The sequence below is a fragment of the Erpetoichthys calabaricus genome, chromosome 4, assembly GCF_900747795.2.
Source record: "Erpetoichthys calabaricus chromosome 4, fErpCal1.3, whole genome shotgun sequence".
Classification (NCBI taxonomy): Eukaryota; Metazoa; Chordata; class Cladistia; order Polypteriformes; family Polypteridae; genus Erpetoichthys; species Erpetoichthys calabaricus.
Window position 1 is genome coordinate 14,856,912 of NC_041397.2, and position 19,587 is coordinate 14,876,498.

Sequence of the window (19,587 nt, forward strand, 5' to 3'; positions counted from 1 at the left end):
GTTTGATGGGTACCTGGTATGCACAGCCGGTTACAATTCCCCCGCCCCCCCCTCCCCCCCGCATCATCTCAGTGAGATTCAGATTTAGCTTTCGATTTGGCCATTGCAGAACATTCCCATTTCTTTTTTTTTTTTTTTTTAAAGCAATTTCTTAATGGAGGTACTGGTATGTTTAGGGTCACAATCATATTGTAAAGTCCACATTCGGTAGAGCTTCAATCTTCTGATTCTTGGGTTCACATTATGCTCAAGCACCCTTCAGTACAATGAAGAAAGTAGATTTTATGATGGTGAGCTACCCAGGCTCTGATTCAGCAAAGCAGCCAAGTAACATCTCCCCCATCTTGATTTACAGTTGGTATCAGCTTCTCCTTGTCAAATGCTGTCTTCTGGTACTCTGGGAAAACAACTCTATTTTTAGCTCATCTATCCAGAGCACATTGTTCCAAAAGTCCTGGTCTTTGCCAAGGTGTTCATGCCCAAACTTTACTGTTACTCTGATGTTCTTTCTGGTTTCATCCTGGCACACTTCTGGGTTGTGGATTGGTTGATTTCCAATTGTCTGGAGATCTTTCTAAATCCTTCCTCCAACTCATAGGCATCTATAGGCACCTTTCTGAAGGCCCCAGAGAATTCTTTTGGTCAAGGTATGGCATTAACACACACTTCAACAACATTGAGCAACCCAATTTAACTGTCTGAGCTTTAAATAAGACGGGCTCAGACAGGATCCTATCTGAAGATCATCTAATCATTTGCTCCTGATTTGGTACGCCTGATTCTAATTTAAGGTACTGATAAATGTACAGGTGTACTTACTGCTTTCCACATTAGAAATTTGGATTTATGTTTATTTAAATTTTATAACGGATTACAAAATGTAAATGTGTCGTGATGTTTGTTATATCACCTTTAGGTAGATAGATAGATATTAATGGCACTATATGATAGATAGATAGATAGATAGATAGATAGATAGATAGATAGATAGATAGATAGATAGATAGATAGATAGATAGATAGATAGATAGATAGATAGATAGATAGATAGATAGATAGATAGATAGATAGATAGATAGATAGATAGATAGATAGGAAGGAAGGAAGGAAGGAAGGAAGGAAGGAAGGAAGGAAGGAAGGAAAGGCACCATATAACAAGTTAGACAGATAAACAGTAAATAAAAGTAATACAGGCATAACCATAAAGGCGTAATGAAACACATTATATGTGTTAAATTAGGTGTTTGGATAAAATAGTATCAAGTTAGAAATCAGTTGAGAAAAACAGTTTTTGGCAAAGTACGAAAATGATAGAACTACAGTTTCTGTAGCATAGGGACTCACGTTGGAGTGTTAGCGGAAGCTCATTACACAGCCTTGGAGCCAGAAGTGAAAATAAACCATACTGTTACGCAGTGTGACTACTGTCTAAGTCAATGGCCTAAAAAGCAGAAGTTTTCCAGTTACATACCTAAATCAAATTCACACTTTCCTGTGTGACCCTGAATAAGTTACTTTAACTGCCTCTGCTCCAAATGTGGAAATATATGTACTGTAAATTATTTAGTTATATATTTTACTTTAAAGCATCTTCAAGTGGTGTTCAATATAAAATACAGTCCAGTGAAAAAGAAATTACACCTCATGAAATGTTTTTTTCTTTTTTAATCAATGGGCATATATCCAGATTTGATCTTCATTGAAACAGTATCAATATCTGTCTAACGGCATATTCCTTTTTCAGACACAACAAGCTGGACCTGCTTTATTCAAATGTTTACGCCTTCAAATAAACATCTAGACTGGTCTGACCATCTTACTGTCCCTTATAGCCCTGTTATTGATTGCAGCAGTTCTCCAGTATCCAAGTCAGAAGTTCATATGTGTGTTTAAGGGACTGATGTTTGTTTTATCTATACTAATAAAAGGCAAAGCCCTCACTGACTGACTCATCACTAATTCTCCAACTTCCCGTGTAGGTAGAAGCCTGAAATTTGGCAGGCTGATTTCTTACAGCTTACTTACAAAAGTTAGGCAGGTTTCATTTCGAAATTCAACGCATAATGGTCATAACTGGAACCTCTTTTTTGACAATATACTGTAATGGACGGCAGCTCGATGGCCGTGGGAGGCGGAGTTGAGTGTCACGTCATCACGCCTCCCATGTAATCACGTGAAAAGACTGTGAACGTAGTAGGGAGAAATGAAGGAAGAGCCGCAAACAGCGAAGAACAAAAAATTCATTAAACAATTGAGAAGGGAGCGAAACAATAAGAAGCGAGCGAGTGAAGCATACAAGCATCTTCATAAGGGAAACAAAGCACGGTGTAAAACGTAAGTTTAAATTAAGTTTATAGAAACGCTCCCGCTGCGGAAGGCAATAACATATTCGCGAGATAAAACTTTAATGAGAAAACACGAGGTATAAACGAACCACACGCCGTAGCGCAACGTTAGGGGCTTCACCTCTGGCACTGACGTTTGAGATTCGATTCCCGAGAGGGGATACAGTGAGTGTGTACGCCTGATGAGCCCAGAATTAGGGAGAAACACATGTTGCATACTCTTTGCATTATTTGAAAGTAAACTATTAAAACCATTCTATGATCTGCTTCTGGGAACAGAAAGAGGACACGTGGCGGACGTAAGGCAACTTCCTGACCAACCACAAGCGTAACCTGGCAGGTAACCACCCATACAATCAGATTGTGATTCAGAAAACGAATGCCGTGAATGTAATTACCACCATCTACATACTGTCAAATAAACGAAACACACGCCGTAGCGCGACAGCTGTGAAAAGGGAGGTTCACAAAAAAACAGATCCTTAACAAATTGTTATTGGTATATTTTCGATCCGTTTAAAAAGGTTTTCTTCTTAATAAAAAATTAAAAGCAGTACTTCGCCGCAACGAAGCGCGAGAATTTGGCTATATATATCTGCTTCTCGCAATTAAAAGAGGGCACGTGGCGGATGTTAGACAACTTGATGACCAAGCATAAGCGTTACCTGCCAGGTAATCACCCATACAATCAGATTGTGATTCAGACTAGGAATGCAATGAATGTAATTACTCCGATCTACATACAAGGCGAAAGTCTTGCAACATTCAAAGATGATGGTTTGGGATAAGTACACCATACAACATAAAAGAGCTTATGAAGCCTTGAACCGAAAAAAGCAAGATCTCAGAGATCGTAAAAAAAAAAAAATAGGAGGTAATGTTGTTTTACTTGCTGTAGATTTTAGTCAAACATTACCAGTTATTCCACGAGGGAGACCAGCAGATGAACTCAACGCGTGTTTAAAATCCATGCTTCTCCCACGCTCGGTTATATGTCGCGTGTTCTTGGGTACGTACACCAAAAAATTTATACATTTAAGCATGTAATGGGCAAACAAAAAATGAGGTATACCCGAAGGCACTGCAGTAGTACTCAATGTAACTTTACTTCTTAAATGTTAATGTTTTACTGTTTAATAATTTATACTCTTCTTATATGTTGTTCAAATTCTTTTATCAAAATACCAGTGACAGCGCAATGCACGATAACATGGAGTGAATACACCATACGCATCCGCCCACGGCCGCCCTGGTGTGCGCAGATAGGAGTTGATTCTACAATAAAATAAAGATAAAAAGAGTAATACAATCATCACCCATAAAGCGAATAGTAGACGTGACTACTATACTATATGTGTACCAAATTTCAAGTCAATAGGTGAAACGGTTTGTGAGCTACAGGTGATTTAAAATCCTGGACAGACAAACGAATAGCCACGGTAGCAAATTATAGAAGAAGATTTTACTGTTTAATAATTTAGATTTATATGAAATGTGCTTCTTATATATTACTTCATATTCTCATATGATAATGATGTTAATGTTGTTTATATTGATTTCTATGTTATTGTAAGTGCATGTATGTGTGTATATGTGTATATATATATATATATATATATAATATATGTGTATATGTGTGTATATATATATATATATATATATGTGTGTGTGTGTATATATATATATATATATATATATATATATATATATATATGACAGCAACACTCATAACAATGACAACACAATTACATTGACAATCATGTTACGTTATTTTTAAAATGTTTCCTTTACTTTTTTATAACCTCTTTAACATACTACTTCTCCGCTGCGAAGCGCGGTTATTTTGCTAGTTATTTATATATTTCAACAGAGAGAGAGAACTTCTCTAAAGTTCTAACTTCCCTCTGGGGAGAAATAAAATACAACCAAGCATCCATCCATCTATCTATCTATCATATAGTGCCACTAATATCTATCTAGGGCGGCACGGTGGCGCAGTGGGTAGCGCTGCTGCCTCGCAGTTGGGAGACCTGTGGACCTGGGTTCGCTTCCCGGGTCCTCCTTGCGTGGAGTTTGCATGTTCTCCCCGTGTCTGTGTGGGTTTCCTCCGGGTACTCCGGTTTCCTCCCACAGTCCAAAGACATGCAGGTTAGGTGGATTGGTGATTCTAAATTGGCCCTAGTGTGTGCTTGGTGTGTGTGTGTGTGTGTGACCTGCGGTGGGTTGGCACCCTGCCCTGGATTGGTTCCTGCCTTGTGCCCTGTGTTGGCTGGGATTGGCTCCAGCGGACCCCCGTGACCCTGTGTTCGGATTCAGCGGGTTGGAAAATGGATGGATGGATATCTATCTATCTATCTATCTATCTATCTATCTATCTATCTATCTATCTATCTATCTATCTATCTATCTATCTATCTATCTATCTATCTATCTATCTAAATTTCATTATAGTTTTTGAGAACTTAAAGATGCAGACAAAGGAAGATTAATAAAATTTAAGGCAGTATATTTAAATGATTGAGTATATTGTAATTCATTATTATTGTAACATTTTCTCCAATTATCTATTAATAACTTTTGCATTTTTATCTTGGGATGGCTGAAAATGAAGCATACTGAATGTAGGTCAGATTTGGAAGTTTTTGAACCGTAGGGTAACTTTGCAGAAGATGATGTCATATTGCGCTGAAGTAGAGATGCCGCATATATGCAGTGCATTGTCATGTGCTTAACAACTTTAATGCTTACAAGGTCAGATCTGCAGCTACCTGCCATGTTAGCAGCACTAACAAGAAAAACTGTGCTGACCACTGGTTTTAGGAAAAGCACACAGAACGCGGCTCATTAGCAGTCAAATGTTGTCCAATATATCTCATTCCATCTTGAGACACGGTCACTGGCCAAATAAAAAAAAAAAGATTTAAGAGCTGCCAGAGCTGAAACCCCAGTTTGCACTCCCAACTGTCAATGTAACATGCCTCTATCAGATGAAGACTGGTGGTACTGTAGACACAAAGTGCTTTGTGGAGGTGTGTACTGTAGCTGGCCGCCTTACTGATTATCTCTCGTAACACTTAATAACACATTATAACTTTGCTGATTTACCCACCCACATGAGCTGCACGTACACCGCCAGTGACTTTCAATGAGGAGTTTAAAATGTTTATTTATCATGGTACGAGCCTACCTGAACATACCCAGTGTTGTAGTTTGGAATCCGGGCCTAAGCATAAAGGATGTGAGGCCTTTCAATAAACCACTGTGAACAAGCCAGGGACTTCACTGGCCTGTCCAAGATGTTAGATATTAAAACTGGCCATTTTAGATGACAAGAGTGTTTTCCAGAAGTGATTTATTTAACAATATTTTAATAGAAATATATGTGTTCGGGGGGCGACATGGTGCAGTGGATAGCACTGCTGTCTCGCAGTAAGGAGACCCGTGTTCGCTTCCTTGCGTGGAGTTTGCATGTTCTCCCTGTGTCTGCGGGGTTTCCTCCCACAGTCCAAAGACGTGCAGGTTAGGTGCATTGGCGATTCTAAATTGTCCCTAATGTGTGCTTGGTGTGTGTGTGTGCGTGCCCTGTGGTGGGCTGGCACCCTGCCCGGGGGTTGTTTCCTGCCTTGTGCCCTGTGTTGGCTGGGATTGGCTCCAGCAGACCCCTGTGACCCTGTAGTTAGGATATAGCAGGTTGGATAATGGATGGATGGATATGTGTTTGGGACTTTGTGAGCATACAAGTGGATAACTTGAACCACGAGTAATGCAACATGAAAGACATGAAATTGTTTTAGGGATTGTTTTGATTTGCTGTTGTCCATTGTTGGCCACCATTGACTTGTGTCCTATTAGAAACTTTCTTTTTATCTCTATTCTGTATGAAAGCATATTAAAATTATTTTCTTGGCCATCTTGTGGTAAGTAGCATATGACAGAACATATTTTTCATGTCTGTCACATGTGCTTAGGGTGAACCAGCTCTCGTTTGTGAAAAGCACAGGGTGCCAGTGGTGGAACTGACAATTCTGGTATTCTATGGCAAATGCCAATCGAGCTCCACAGGGCCCATTAGAGGACGTCGGGCCCTCAGGCCACCCTCATGACATCTGTTTCTGATTGTTTACTCAGAGACATTCACACCAGTGGCCTGCTGGAGGTCATTCTGTAGACTCTGGCAGTGCTCATCCTGTTCCTCCTTGCCCAAATGAGCAGAAAGCGGTGGGTCCTGCTAATGGGTTAAGGACCTTCTATGGCCCTGTCCAGCTCTCCTAGAGTAACTGCCTGTCTCCTAGAATCTCTTCCATGCCCTTGAGACTGTGCTGGGAGACACAGCAAAAACTTCTGGCAGTGGCACGTATTGATGTGCCTGCCATCCTGGACTACCTGTGCCAGCTCTGTAGGGTCCAGGTATCGCCTCATGCTAGTAGTGACACCGACTTTTTCGGGGTGTCCTTTGAATTCAGCCCTCTGTAGGCTGATCATTTTCATTTCCATCAAACGATGTGCCATCCTTTTGTTCCTAACACATTACCACATCAGTCCATTGCAGTAGAGACCGCCAGCAGGATTTTTTTCCCATTGAGATCTGATGTGTTTTCAAAGTGTTCTTTTAATTTTTTTGAGCAGTTTATAATAGCTTATAGTTTAGGTTTAGTATGACTGCAAACAGCTTTAATATGTAATACAATTCTTCCTGTGCAGCCACTGTTTATTTTATTTTTGTAAATGTATAGGGCTATCTATTTGTTGGATTTCTGTGTAACTAAAAGTGAGCTATAGACCTTGTAAATTATTTTATGTTACTAGAAGAAAACAGCTGACAGCACTTTTTTGCCTTTCTGCTGAGCAAATAACGAGAAGTTAGGAAAGTAGCCAAGCAGGTCATAGGTGGTCGAAAAGGCTGTCTTCAGGAAGTGGAACTTCTGTGTGTGTGTGCGTGTGTGTGTGTGTGTGTGTGTGTGTGTGTGTGTGTGTGTGTGTGTACACCCCCGCCCCCTTTATTGAGAGCGAGAGATGACATTCAATGAATTTCTTTGCCAGGCTTGTTTAGGTGAACCCGTTTCAACTGGAGGAACTCACTATACAGGTGCTGCTGCATACTCTATGTTTATTCCCGGAAACCTGGGGAGATGCCATGAGACAGCTCTTCAAGTTAAATCGTCAGCTCATTTCCTTCATCTCTCTTGACCACCTCAAGACAAATGAAGTTTCTTATCCCAGCAGCCAAATGTTGCAATTCTGGAGAGTACTTTTGGATCCTACAGTAGGAATGCTTTCACCTAACCAGGAAGGTGTTCTGTAATTTGGGTGTAGCAGGGTGTCGCTGCCTCCTGATAATGAAGTTTTAATAGCAATGAGCAATGAGGAGCATTACACGCTCCAGGATATGGTGTGTCAAGTGCATCTGACTGGTGTAACGTAAAGGACATTGTCTTAGCTTGGATTCTTAACTCAAACTCTTAGTCTGGTGACTCTCTGTCACTTCACAGATGGCTGTTGATTGTCACCAGAGCACAGTTAGCTGTTTATTATAAATTCATCATGGCTGTTCTTAACTTTCTTTTAGATGAGATCATGCAGCAAGACACAAGTCCGCTACATGCTAAGGAAATTGAAAACCAGCTGAAGCAGCAGTTTGCCTTTCTGTCGGGTGAGTAACTTTGTACAATAAAAGCTTATGTTGGTGCTGTCCTTCTCATTGCCCCTGGAGATGTGGACATTTTGGCCTGTTTTTTCTATTTTGCATACACAATGCAAATCACTGAGCATGCAGGCTTTTAAGGTAAAGATTCTCCATTAATGTTTAATGGATGTGCTGCGACTCTGTTTGAGCTGTTGGTATTCAAAAAGAAAAACCTTCGTAATCTGTTTGTTTTTGATATTCCTTTTATCACGTGGGTACACTGGAACTACGCTCCACAGTGACAGGCACCAATCTTATATATAAACGTCTACGTGTGGAAGTGTGTGTGTCTGTCTGTCCGGCCCGGAAGTGAGAGGTGGAGTCGGGGTAAGGGCTCCACCTCCGAGGAAACAGAAAACTTGCTTAGCCGCTAACACACAAGTGAAGCGAACACATCGGCAAAACGAAACCTCCAAAGAAAGAGAAACTCGCTTAACCACTAATACAGAAGTGAGGCGAGCATATCGGCAAAATGAAACCTCCGAAGAAAGACAAACAGAATAATACACAAGCGAGACGAGCACATCAGCATCCTGCTATCAGTTGGCATGTGCAACATCTGCCCTCTGCTTGCTGCTCAGCTATGTGGTGTTTGCCCTCACCATCCCATTTTGTTAGTCACGTTGGCCTTGTGTTGTGTATTTCCTCGTGAATGCCTAATATGATTCCTGTTTATCAGGATTTTCAGTTAGTTTTCAGTATGTTACACTTGCTAATTGTTATTTATAAAATTATTATATAGCTGAAGCTGTGAAGTAGATCTGTTTTTATAGTCTTGTATTACACATAGAATCTTCTTTCTTCTTTCGGCTGCTCCTGTGAGGGGTTGCCACAGCGGATCATCTTGTCCCATATCTTCCTGTCTTCATCATCTTGCTCTGTCACACCCATCACCTGCATGTCCTCTCTCACCACATCCATAAGCCTTCTCTTAGAACTTCCTCTTTCCTAGCAGCTCTATCTTCGCATCCTTCTCCCAATAAACCCAGCATCTCTCCTCTGCACATGTCTAAACCAATGCAATCTCGCTTCTCTGACTTTGTCTCCCAACCGTCCAACCTGAGCTGACCCTCTAATGGCCTCATTTCTAATCCTATCCATCCTCGTCACACCCAATGCAAATCTTAGCATCTTTAACTCTGCCACCTCCAGCTCTGTCTCAACAGAGCTGGTCTCACTACTGTCCTGTGGACCTTCCCTTTCACTCTTGCTGATATCCGTCTGTCACAAATCACTCTTGACACTCTTCTCCACCCATTCCACCCTGCCTGCACTCTCTTTTTCACTTCTCTTCCACAATCCCCATTACTATGTACTGTTGATCCCAAGTATTTTAATTCATCCACCTTCACCAACTCTACTCCTTGCATCCTCACCATTCCACTGACCTCCCTGTCATTCACACACATGTATTCTGTTGTGGTGGTCCTACTGACCTTCATTCCTCTCCTCTCTAGAGCATATCTCCACCTCTCCAGGGTCTCCTCAGCCTGCTCACTACTCTCACTACAGATCACAATGTCATCAGCAAACATCATAGTCCACAGGGACTCCTGTCTAATCTCGTTGGTCAACCTGTCCATCACCATTGGAATTAAGAAAGGGCTCAGAGCTGATCCCTGATGTAATTCCACTTCCACGTTGAATGCATCTGTCACTCATACCGCAGAATAGAATAATATCTAAAAATCAGCCCAAGAATCACTGCACTTTGGCTTGACTGAATGTAACAGTCTTGAGCTGGACAAGGAAGTCTTGAGGCAGTGAATCTAACAAGGATATATTTAGAAAGGAGCCAACATTCAGCAAACGTACACTACGTGAAGAACTGGATGGAGCAGTAAAGCTATAAGCATACAACAGGACCATCCCTGGCTGATCCCAAGCTAGAACTGGACACTGAGATATGTATCTTGAAGGATTGAAGGTTGAGAAATCGAGTTTGACTGAAACATGAGAGTACTTGGGCATTACCTAGAAGTATACTACAGGGAAGATCCCCACTTAATTTACACCTCACCTTCACCCCAAAGCTGTGTAGTCAGAGTCGGTGTCAGAAGCAATTATTGGGTTATTGGAGTCCAAGTCGTTCTTACTGACTCTGACTAAATGTAAATTATAATATGATGTTTTAAAAATTCCAATTTCACATACACTACCAGTTAAAAATTTTGGAACACCACCGTTTTTTCAGTTTTTATGGAAATGCACACAGTTTAATGTCTAGTTCAGACATAGCCTGGAGGTATGGTTTGGGTCATCGTCTTACTGTAGGATGAATGTCTGACCTACTTGACACAGACCAGAAGGTATTGTGTTGTGCTGCAAAATGCTGTGATAACCATTGTGATTCAGAATGCCAACTCACTGTGCCAGTCACCAGCTCTGCCTTCAATAAAAGAACCCCAGGCCATCACACCTCTTCCTCCATGTTTGACAGTTGGTGTCACACACTGAGGAACCATCACATCTTCAACTCAATGGTGTACAAATACCCTGCGTGATCTAAAAATTTCAAATTTGGATTCATCAGCCCATAAGACTTTCTTTCAGTCTACAGTAGTCCACAGTCGGTATTTCAAGGCCCCCTACTTTGTTCTTTAAGGAATGGCTTTCTTATTGCCACTCGCCCTGTCAAATCTGGAGCACAAAGTCTCCTCTTCACAGTACAAACTGACACTTCCCTTTATCGATCTGCACTTTTAACTCTTTGAGGGCTGAATATGTTTTCCAAAAACTCAGTTTTCTGAAAAGCACAGAAAGCAATGGTTTCATACATAATTCAACATAAAACTGTGCAGCTGTTGACGCATATTCGGCATCTTTGCAGCAGTGGCTGTGCAGGGGTGCCTCGATGGCCAGCAGGAATGTACGGTGGGCTGGCTGCCTTGCTGTCTTCGCACAGCAGGTGGGCAGTGGTGGCAGTTGCAGTGTGATGCAATATGGTTTGTACCTCTTGTCATCATAAGTGGTGGTTCTCCCAGGCAAACGCTGCTGTAGGCGTATCAGCTACACGAATGTGTTCAGCACCACATTCAGCTGGGGACCGATCAGCCGATGCTGTTACCTCACTTTTGTTTTTGACCTCCATCTCCAGATCACTTGCATCAAATTCCAAGTCCGATTAACGTCCTCTACCCCTGAATTTCGACAAAAGTTGACATCAGCCCTGAAAGAGTTAAGCTGTTCTTGAAGTTGTGGTGCTATGAGGCACCTGTAATCCTGTAAGCAGGTGACCCTCAGAAACTTGTCTTCTGATTGGCTTGTGACTGGCTCTGCCAGATCTCTTCCTATTGGGAGTTTCTTCCAGTTTCCAGTTGCCTTTGGATTGTGTAGGACACCACTGGACTAACTGACACTTTGATTTGTTTTTGCAATTTCTCTAAATGAAAGGCCTACACTTCTATGGCTAGTGATGCTCTGTCTCATTTTATTTGTTAATTGACGTTTTCTTGCCATTATCACTTTCATATTGTCCAAGTAGTACTTCAGAGGGTGTAGTAACACAGTCAGTTCCAACTCTGCTTTAAGACACACAGAGGGTTTTTAAGTAATCCTCAGAAGTTGGGACACCTGTGCAAATTGTATGCAAGGCTTCATTTACTTTAATTGCTGAAGAACATCTGTAGGTTGTAAGTGATTAGTTATTCCCTGAAGAAGGCCCATTTGTAATATTCTGAAATGTCCTTTTTTCATTTTTTTCCTCTGTAAATTTTAAATTTAAACCTCTTGCAGTTTGCTTCTTAGCTTTTGACCATTTTAGGTCATTCGTTGCATTTCAACCGATTACATTTGAAGAAAAACTGCAAAAACTGAGGTGTTCAAAAACTTTTGACCGGTAGTATATACTAATTCGATTGAACTATTTTTCTTAAAAATAAAACTTTTTTAATTCTGCAAGTTTAGTCTTATGTTTAGTGTTACTTCATGTTTGTAAGCCACAACCACATTGCTGTAGCCTTTAAACCCGAACTTGAATAGTTTATAGTGCTAAAAATTAGCCTGATACTTCACACTGGCAGTGATGAAATGCCTTATATTCTTCATGTTGTATGCTATCAAACAACATAGTAAAAATAGTCTAATTGAAAATGGAGGAGTTGGAGTTGGTGGTACCAGAAATTGAGGAGTCAGGGTCAGTGGTAACATAAATTGAGGAGTCCAAGTTGGTGGTAACATAAAGTAAAGAGTCCGAGTCGCTGGTACCATAAATTGAGGAGTCGGATAAAGTGGTAAAATAAATTAAGGAGTTCGAGTTGCTGGTACCATACATTGAGAAGTGGTAACATAAATTGAGGAGTCAGGGTCAGTGGTAACATAAATTGAGGAGTCCGAGTCGCTGGTACCATAAATTGAGGAGTCAGATAAAGTGGTAACATAAATTAAGGAGTTCGAGTTGCTGGTACCATACATTGAGAAGTGGTAACATAAATTGAGGAGTCAGGGTCAGTGGTAACATAAATTGAGGAGTCCGAGTCGCTGGTACCATAAATTGAGGAGTCAGATAAAGTGGTAACATAAATTAAGGAGTCCGAGTCAGTGGTACCATAAATTAAGGAGTCGCAGTCAGTGGTAACATAAATTAAGGAGTCCAAGTCGGTGGTACCATACATTGAGAAGTGGTACCATAAATTGAGGAGTCAGGGTCAGTGGTAACATAAATGAAGGAGTCCGAGTCAGTGGTACCATACATTGAGAAGTGGTACCATAAATTGAGGAGTCGGAGTCAGTGGTAACATAAATTAAGGAGTTCGAGTTGGTGGTACCATACATCGAGAAGTGGTACTTATATATTGAGGAGTTGGAGTCTGAGTTGAAGTCGAAGATCTTGTTTGCTGACTCCACAGCCCTACCTTGGACCGTGCTGATTATTTCTCTTATTATAGTGTGTATTTCAGAGTCAGTTGTGTATGTAGTTTTGCTTCTTCATGTCAGTAGTTCGAATGTGCTCCCAACCTGCATGCAAATGTCCATTAGAAATAGGTTTGCTTATACATGCAGTCATCCTCTGCTTTTTAGCTTGAAACCATTATAACATGAATTTTCATAACCTGAACACCCAATTACCATTAATTTAAATAGAAAATATTTTTAAGCATTCCCTGGTTCCAAAAACTACCCCCTTTTCTGTTCGAATTACACCATAATACATAAAAATGGACAGAATGAGTTTAATAATAACGTTAGACTATTAGCAATATTTCTATTGCATTATTACCGTTTATGCTCCAATAAACGCAGAGTCTCTTATTATCGCTGGTCTCTAATAAGCACCAGGCTTCAGAGGATACGTGGCCAAATAATAGCCAGTCTCTAACAGTGGCCTGGTCTTTGATATTTGCCTACTAGCGTACATTGTAAGTGCCTGTATCTTTATAGACATGTTTAATACATGTGCATGTCAGCACGTTGCATATATAAGAAATACAGATATACCGGTTTCTAAAACTGTCTCATTTTGGAAGAAGCTGTGCACGAGGACGGTGCCAGTAGTGGGTCAGCAGAGTTTACCATAGCAGTTTTTTAACCTATACGGTTGTGTCGATCTACAGTACATTGCCTTCCAAAATACCACCAAAACAGTCATTTGACATTGCCTTTAAGATTCGTGCGGTGGAATACGCGAAAGAAACTTCTGGTGAAGCGGCCGCTCCTCATTATGGTGTTGATCCGAAAACAATCAAAGAGTAGAAGAAACAATATGAGAGTCCTGTGCCTGCGAAAGTTGACAAAGGTGCAAGCAGAAAGCGGTTAGAAGGAGGAGGAACCAAGGAAGTTAGTGAAGAACTTGAAGACCGTGTATTGTCCTGGATTCTCGAGCAGCTGCGAAAATCCGTCTGCGTTTCCAGAAAGATGATTCGTGAATGAGCTAAACTGATTTTCAATACCGAGATTGATGAAGAATCCAAGAGAAAGGAGACTTTTGTTGCGAGTTCCGGCTGGTTGCAAAAATTTATGGAGCATAATTCGTTATCTCTCAGACGAAAAACAACTGTGGCTCAAAAAGATCCAGATAAACTGATTGACAAAGTTGTTTCTTTTGTGATGTGGATTTCTCAGTTGCAGATGACCAAAGGTATCCGAGAATGCAACATTATTGGAATGGATGAGACATCAGTTTGGTTTGACATGCCGGGTGAGACAACTGTTCATCCCAGCAGAGCAAAAACAGTCTCTATCAAAACTACTGGCCATGAGAAAGATCATTTTACGTTAGCCGTTCATCAAATTTTGACGCGGAATACGAGAAGTGACTAGGGTGCAGCAAGATGTTCAACTTCAAGGAGCCATCATAACTTGTTACCAAGATGGATGGATGAACGAAGATCTCACAATCAAATGGCTGCAAAAAGTTTGTGGGAAATTTTCATTCCACAAGAGACTTCTGGTTTGGGACTCTTATAGTTGCCATATCAGTGCAAACATCAAACTGGAGCTCAAAAAGTACAACATGGACACAGCAGTCGTTCCAGGAGGTTGCACAAAATATGTCCAGCTAGCAGACGTTTCATGGAACAGATCTTTCAAGGACAAGATCAGAGCATTCTATGAAAATTGGATGGCAGGTGACAATGACAAAGAACTCACACAAGGCGGAAATTTGCGCGCACCTTCACAACGTCTGATGGGGACATGGATCATGTGTGCATGGGATGAAATCTCAAATGAAATGATTCGGGAATCTTTCAAAAATTGTGGCATCACCAATTCTGCTGACGGCAGTGAGGATTCATTAATTCATTGCCTCAAAGAAAATCAGCCGTGTTTTGAAGGAAGAGAGAAATTATCGGCGGCAAGAATTCAAAGTGTCGTGACAAACCTGGAAGAAGAGGAAGACGATAGTGAACTGGACAACAATGAAGCCGCCATTGCGGATTTGGACGATGAACAGCAGCGAAAGGTACAGAAAGATATTGCCATTTATCTTTAACAGTCTTATGCAGCATGTGAAATTCAAATAAAGTAGCTGTTTGTAATATTAGCCGATATTTTTGTGTACCTACCTGTACCGACACGTGCGAAAAAATATTGTGTTCTGAAGGTTTTTGTTAATAATGAGTACTGAGAAAATCACTATATAAATGTAATGAATTATTACTATTATTAATAGCCGGTCTCTAATAGCAGCTGGTCTCTATTAAGTGCTGGGAGCCAAGGCTAGTTTTGCAAATAAACGCCAGTGGCCTCTATTGGAGCATATACGGTATACTGTATCGAGGATTACTTGTGTTCTGTTCTGTGTACAGTAATCCCTCCTCAATCGCGGGGGTTGCATTCCAGTACCCCCTGCGAAAGGTGAAAATCTGTGAAGTAGAAACCATTTGTTTATATGGTTATTTTTATATTGTCATGCTTGGGTCACAGATTTGCACAGAAACACAGGAGGTTGTAGAGAGACAGGAACTTTATTCAAACACTGCAAACAAACATTTGTCTCTTTTTCAAAAGTTTAAACTGTGCTCCATTACAAGACAGAGATGACAGTTCCGTCTCACAATTAAAAGAATGCAAACATATCTTCCTCTTCAAAGGAGTGCGCATCAGAGAGAGAAAGAGAAAAAAGCAAACAAAAATCAATAGGGCTGTTTGGGCTTTTAAGTATGCGAAGCACCACTGGACAAAGCAGCTGCAAGGATGTACAATGTAAAGGTAGCCTTTCAGCATTTTTTAGAGGAGCATCTGTATCCTCTAGGCCAGGGTGCAAACAGCCCCTCTGCTCACACCCCCTCCGTCAGGAGCAGAGAATGTCAGAGAGAGTGAGAGAGAGAGAGAAAAGCATCCATCCATCCATCCATTTTCCAACCCGCTGAATCCGAACACAGGGTCACGGGGGTCTGCTGGAGCCAATCCCAGCCAACACAGGGCACAAGGCAGGAAACAATCCTGGGCAGGGTGCCAACCCACCGCAGGACACACACCCACACACCAAGCACACACTAGGGCCAATTTAGAATCACCAATCCACCTAACCTGCATGTCTTTGGACTGTGGGAGGAAACCGGAGCGCCCGGAGGAAACCCACACACACACGGGGAGAACATGCAAACTCCACGCAGGGAGGACCAGGGAAGCGAACCCAGGCCCCCAGGTCTCCCACCTGCGAGGCAGCAGCGCTACCCACTGCGCCACCGTGCCGCCCACGAGAGAAAAGCAAACAATCAAAAATCAATACATCCTATTCCAGCTTTTAAGTATACGAAGCACTGTGCGGAAAGCATGTTGCTTGACAAAGCAGCTGCAAGGAAGCCCAGCAAGAAAGGGAGCAATGTGAAGGTAATCTTTCAGCGTTTTTTGAGGAGCGGCCGTATCCTCTAGGGGTAAGAACAGCCCCCCTGCTCACAATATATTTGAGGAGTTTTATTTAATACGTAATACGTGCTCTGATTGGGTAGCTTCTCAGCCATCTGCCAATAGCGTCCCTTGTATGAAATCAACTGGGCAAACCAACTGAGGAAGCATGTACCAGAAATTAAAAGACCCATTGTCCACTGAAACCCACGAACCAGTGAAAAATCCGCGATATATATTTAAATATGCTTACAAATAAAATCCGCGATAGAGTGAAGCCGCGAAAGTCGAAGCGCGATATAGCGAGGGATTACTGTATTGTATTGCATTAACCCCCTTTTTTAGACACCCACTGCACGCCCAGCCTACCTGGAAAGGGGTCTCTCTTTGAACTGCCTTTCTCAATGTTTCTTCCATTTTTTTCCTGACAAAGGTTTTTTTTTGAGAGTTTTTCGTTGTCTTCTTAAAGAGTCAAGGCGGGGGTTCGGGGGATTTTTGGGGGCTGGGGCTGTCAAAAGGCAGGTGTTATAGCCCATTGCGACACACCTTGTGTGATTCTGTGTTGTACAAAAATAAATTGTATTGTATTAGTCACCAACGCAGACCCCCTTCACTAAATGCTTTTTAATTAAGCTGCTTACCTGTGCTTTACCACTTGAAGTGTCACATTCAAAGGAGTGGCCTTCCGACCTTTCTTAGGTTTTGAATATTTTTCTGGAGCCCTGGTGCTGAGGATAATATGAGAAGACATGCAAGCAACACACATGACAGGTTTAGTGAACTTCAGCGCAGGAGTGTTGCAGCCTCCAGGCTCAGTTAAGCCACATTCAGAATGCTGCCATGAGAGCATCAGCTATGAGCATGACTGAAGCTACGTCCACGCTACTACATTTTTATTTAAAAGCACACACATTAAGTCTCCATTTTCATCTTGCGTCCACTTCACCCTGAGTGTTTTTAATGCCAGAAAACAGACTTTTTAAAACGCTGTCAATACTCTCAATAGCACCATGTTGTCAGGCCAAAAAAAATGTTTTTTTTGTTTTTTGTATTGGCCATTTCAGTTCTCTGTGACTAAATGCAAGCTGCAAGTGAATGTCATGTGTGGAGGATGCTTCTTCTTCCGGTACCTGCCGATGTACCACATGCCCAGGGTAGACAAATGGTTACGTCACACAGTGCCCTGCATCATGTTTGGGACAAAGACACATTTTTCATTGCTGTACTCCTCTGCTTCACAGTTTAAAATCACAAATCAAACAATTCAGATGTAATTAAAGTTCACATTGCAGACTTTCATTGAAGGGGATTTGCAGACATTTTGGTCAACACATCACTTCTTCTACACGGTCCCCCGATTTCAGGACACCATACAGCTTGGGACAATTGCTGTCACAGGTATTTGTGATTCTTCAGGTGGGTCTCCTTGCTTCTTCAGATACCTCTAATGGCTTCTACACTTTGGAGTCCATGACTGTTGTCACAGCTGTAGCTTTCCTCTGTTGCCGTTCTGCTTCACTGCCGATGCTGGCTGATGATGGCAGCACTTAACCCACGGGTGTCAAACTCCGGTCCTGAAGGGCCGCAGTGGCTGCAGTTTTTCATTCTAACCATCTTCTTAATTAGTGACCAGTTTTTGCTGCTAAAAAACTTCTTTTGCCTTAATTTTAATTAACTTGACTCAGGCCTCTTAGCCAAACAATAATGAGACAGAAAACGAGCTGCCACATGACCAGCTCATCTGTGCCCATCACACAATATCTGAAAATAAAATAAGATTGATCTCTCGGCTCACCAAAACATTTTGACGGTGTTCTTAGAAAAAACAGAAAAATGAACCCGTTTTAGAAATGTCTGCTGTGGCAGAGTGAGAGCAGCAACAAGCCATGGAGTTAAATAATGGGTTTAATTAACAGCACGAATCGTCTTCTCATTAAGAAAGTGATTGGAGTGAAATTGGTTGGAGTTTTGAGGCCCCAATTTAGCTAGTCATCTGTTGGCTTGTTTGATATCTGATTTCTGTTTGGCTGTCATTTAATGAAGAAAAGAATTAATTGAGGGGATTGAATCCTTAAAAACAGAGCTATTAAAATGAAGGGAAGAAGAATTTAATTAGCCGTGAAAACTGGTCACTGATCAGGAAAAGGGTTGGAATGAAAATCTGCAGCCACTGCAGCCCTCCAGGCCCGGAGTTTAACACCCCTGACTTAACCCATACGTGTAGGCAAAAAAAAAAAATCACCTGAATTCCGATGTGACTGCTCTCTTTCATGTCACATGGGTATCCGGTCTGGGACGACTAAAGAAAGTGACTCAAATCTGATTTAAAAAGATTGGATATTTGTGGGGCGGCACGGTGGCGCAGCGGTAGCGCTGCTGCCTCGCAGTTAGGAGACCAGGGTTCACTTCCTGGGTCCTCCCTGCGTGGAGTTTGTATGTTCTCTCTGTGTCTGCATGGGTTTCCTCTCACAGTCCAAAGACATGCAGGTTAGGTGCATTGGTGATCCTAAATTGTCCCTAGTGTGTGCTTGGTGTGTGGGTGTGTGTGCCCTGTGGTGGGCTAGCGCCCTGCCTGGGATTTGTTCCTGCCTTGCACCCTATGCTGACTGGGATTGACCCTGTGTTAGGATATAGCAGGTTTAATGATGGATGGATGGATTTCTGTGTCCACACAGCCCTGAAAACATCAGATTTGTGTCACATTAAGACAAAATATCAGATTTAAGTCACGTCGTTGTTAGACATTATTTGTCCAGCATAGTTGGCAGATGCTTTCTTAGTCCTCAGGGACGCTTAAAAGACCATCGCACCATTATAATGCATTCATAATTAGTTCAGTTTTTCCTTCCCAATTGACTTTTTTGGCATTTGACGTTTTTGCCAAACTTGAGGCAAAGAGAATTCAGCGGGTTGTTCACTCAATATAATTGCTATGTGCATCAAAATCCATCACAATGAATGAGATTGTTTATGTTACACTAATAAAAAAAAATTATATATATATATATATATATACATACACAGTGCATCCGGAAAGTATTCACAGCGCATCACTTTTTCCACATTTTGTTATGTTACAGCCTTATTCCAAAATGGATTAAATTCATTTTTTTCCTCAGAATTCTACACACAACACCCCATAATGACAACATGAAAAAAGTTTACTTGAGGTTTTTGCAAATTTATTAAAAATAAAACAATTGAGAAAGCACATGTACATAAGTATTCACAGCCTTTGCTCAATACTTTGTCAATGCACCTTTGGCAGCA

At 41.5% G+C, this 19,587-nt stretch overlaps 1 protein-coding gene across 12 annotated transcripts in view; it reads left to right on the forward strand.

Moving 5' to 3' along the window:
* The window catches only part of mcf2la (mcf.2 cell line derived transforming sequence-like a), a 324,509-nt gene that overhangs the window by 187,021 nt on the left and 117,901 nt on the right, over positions 1 to 19,587 (forward strand). For 11 of the 12 annotated variants that reach the window (XM_051926314.1, XM_051926317.1, XM_051926322.1 and 8 more), the window contains exon 2: positions 7,912 to 7,995. In XM_051926314.1, the coding sequence (XP_051782274.1) occupies positions 7,912 to 7,995 (84 nt within the window). Of the gene's footprint in view, positions 1 to 7,341; positions 7,432 to 7,911; positions 7,996 to 19,587 lie in introns of those variants that run through there. The other variant, XM_051926321.1, reaches the window with a different exon arrangement.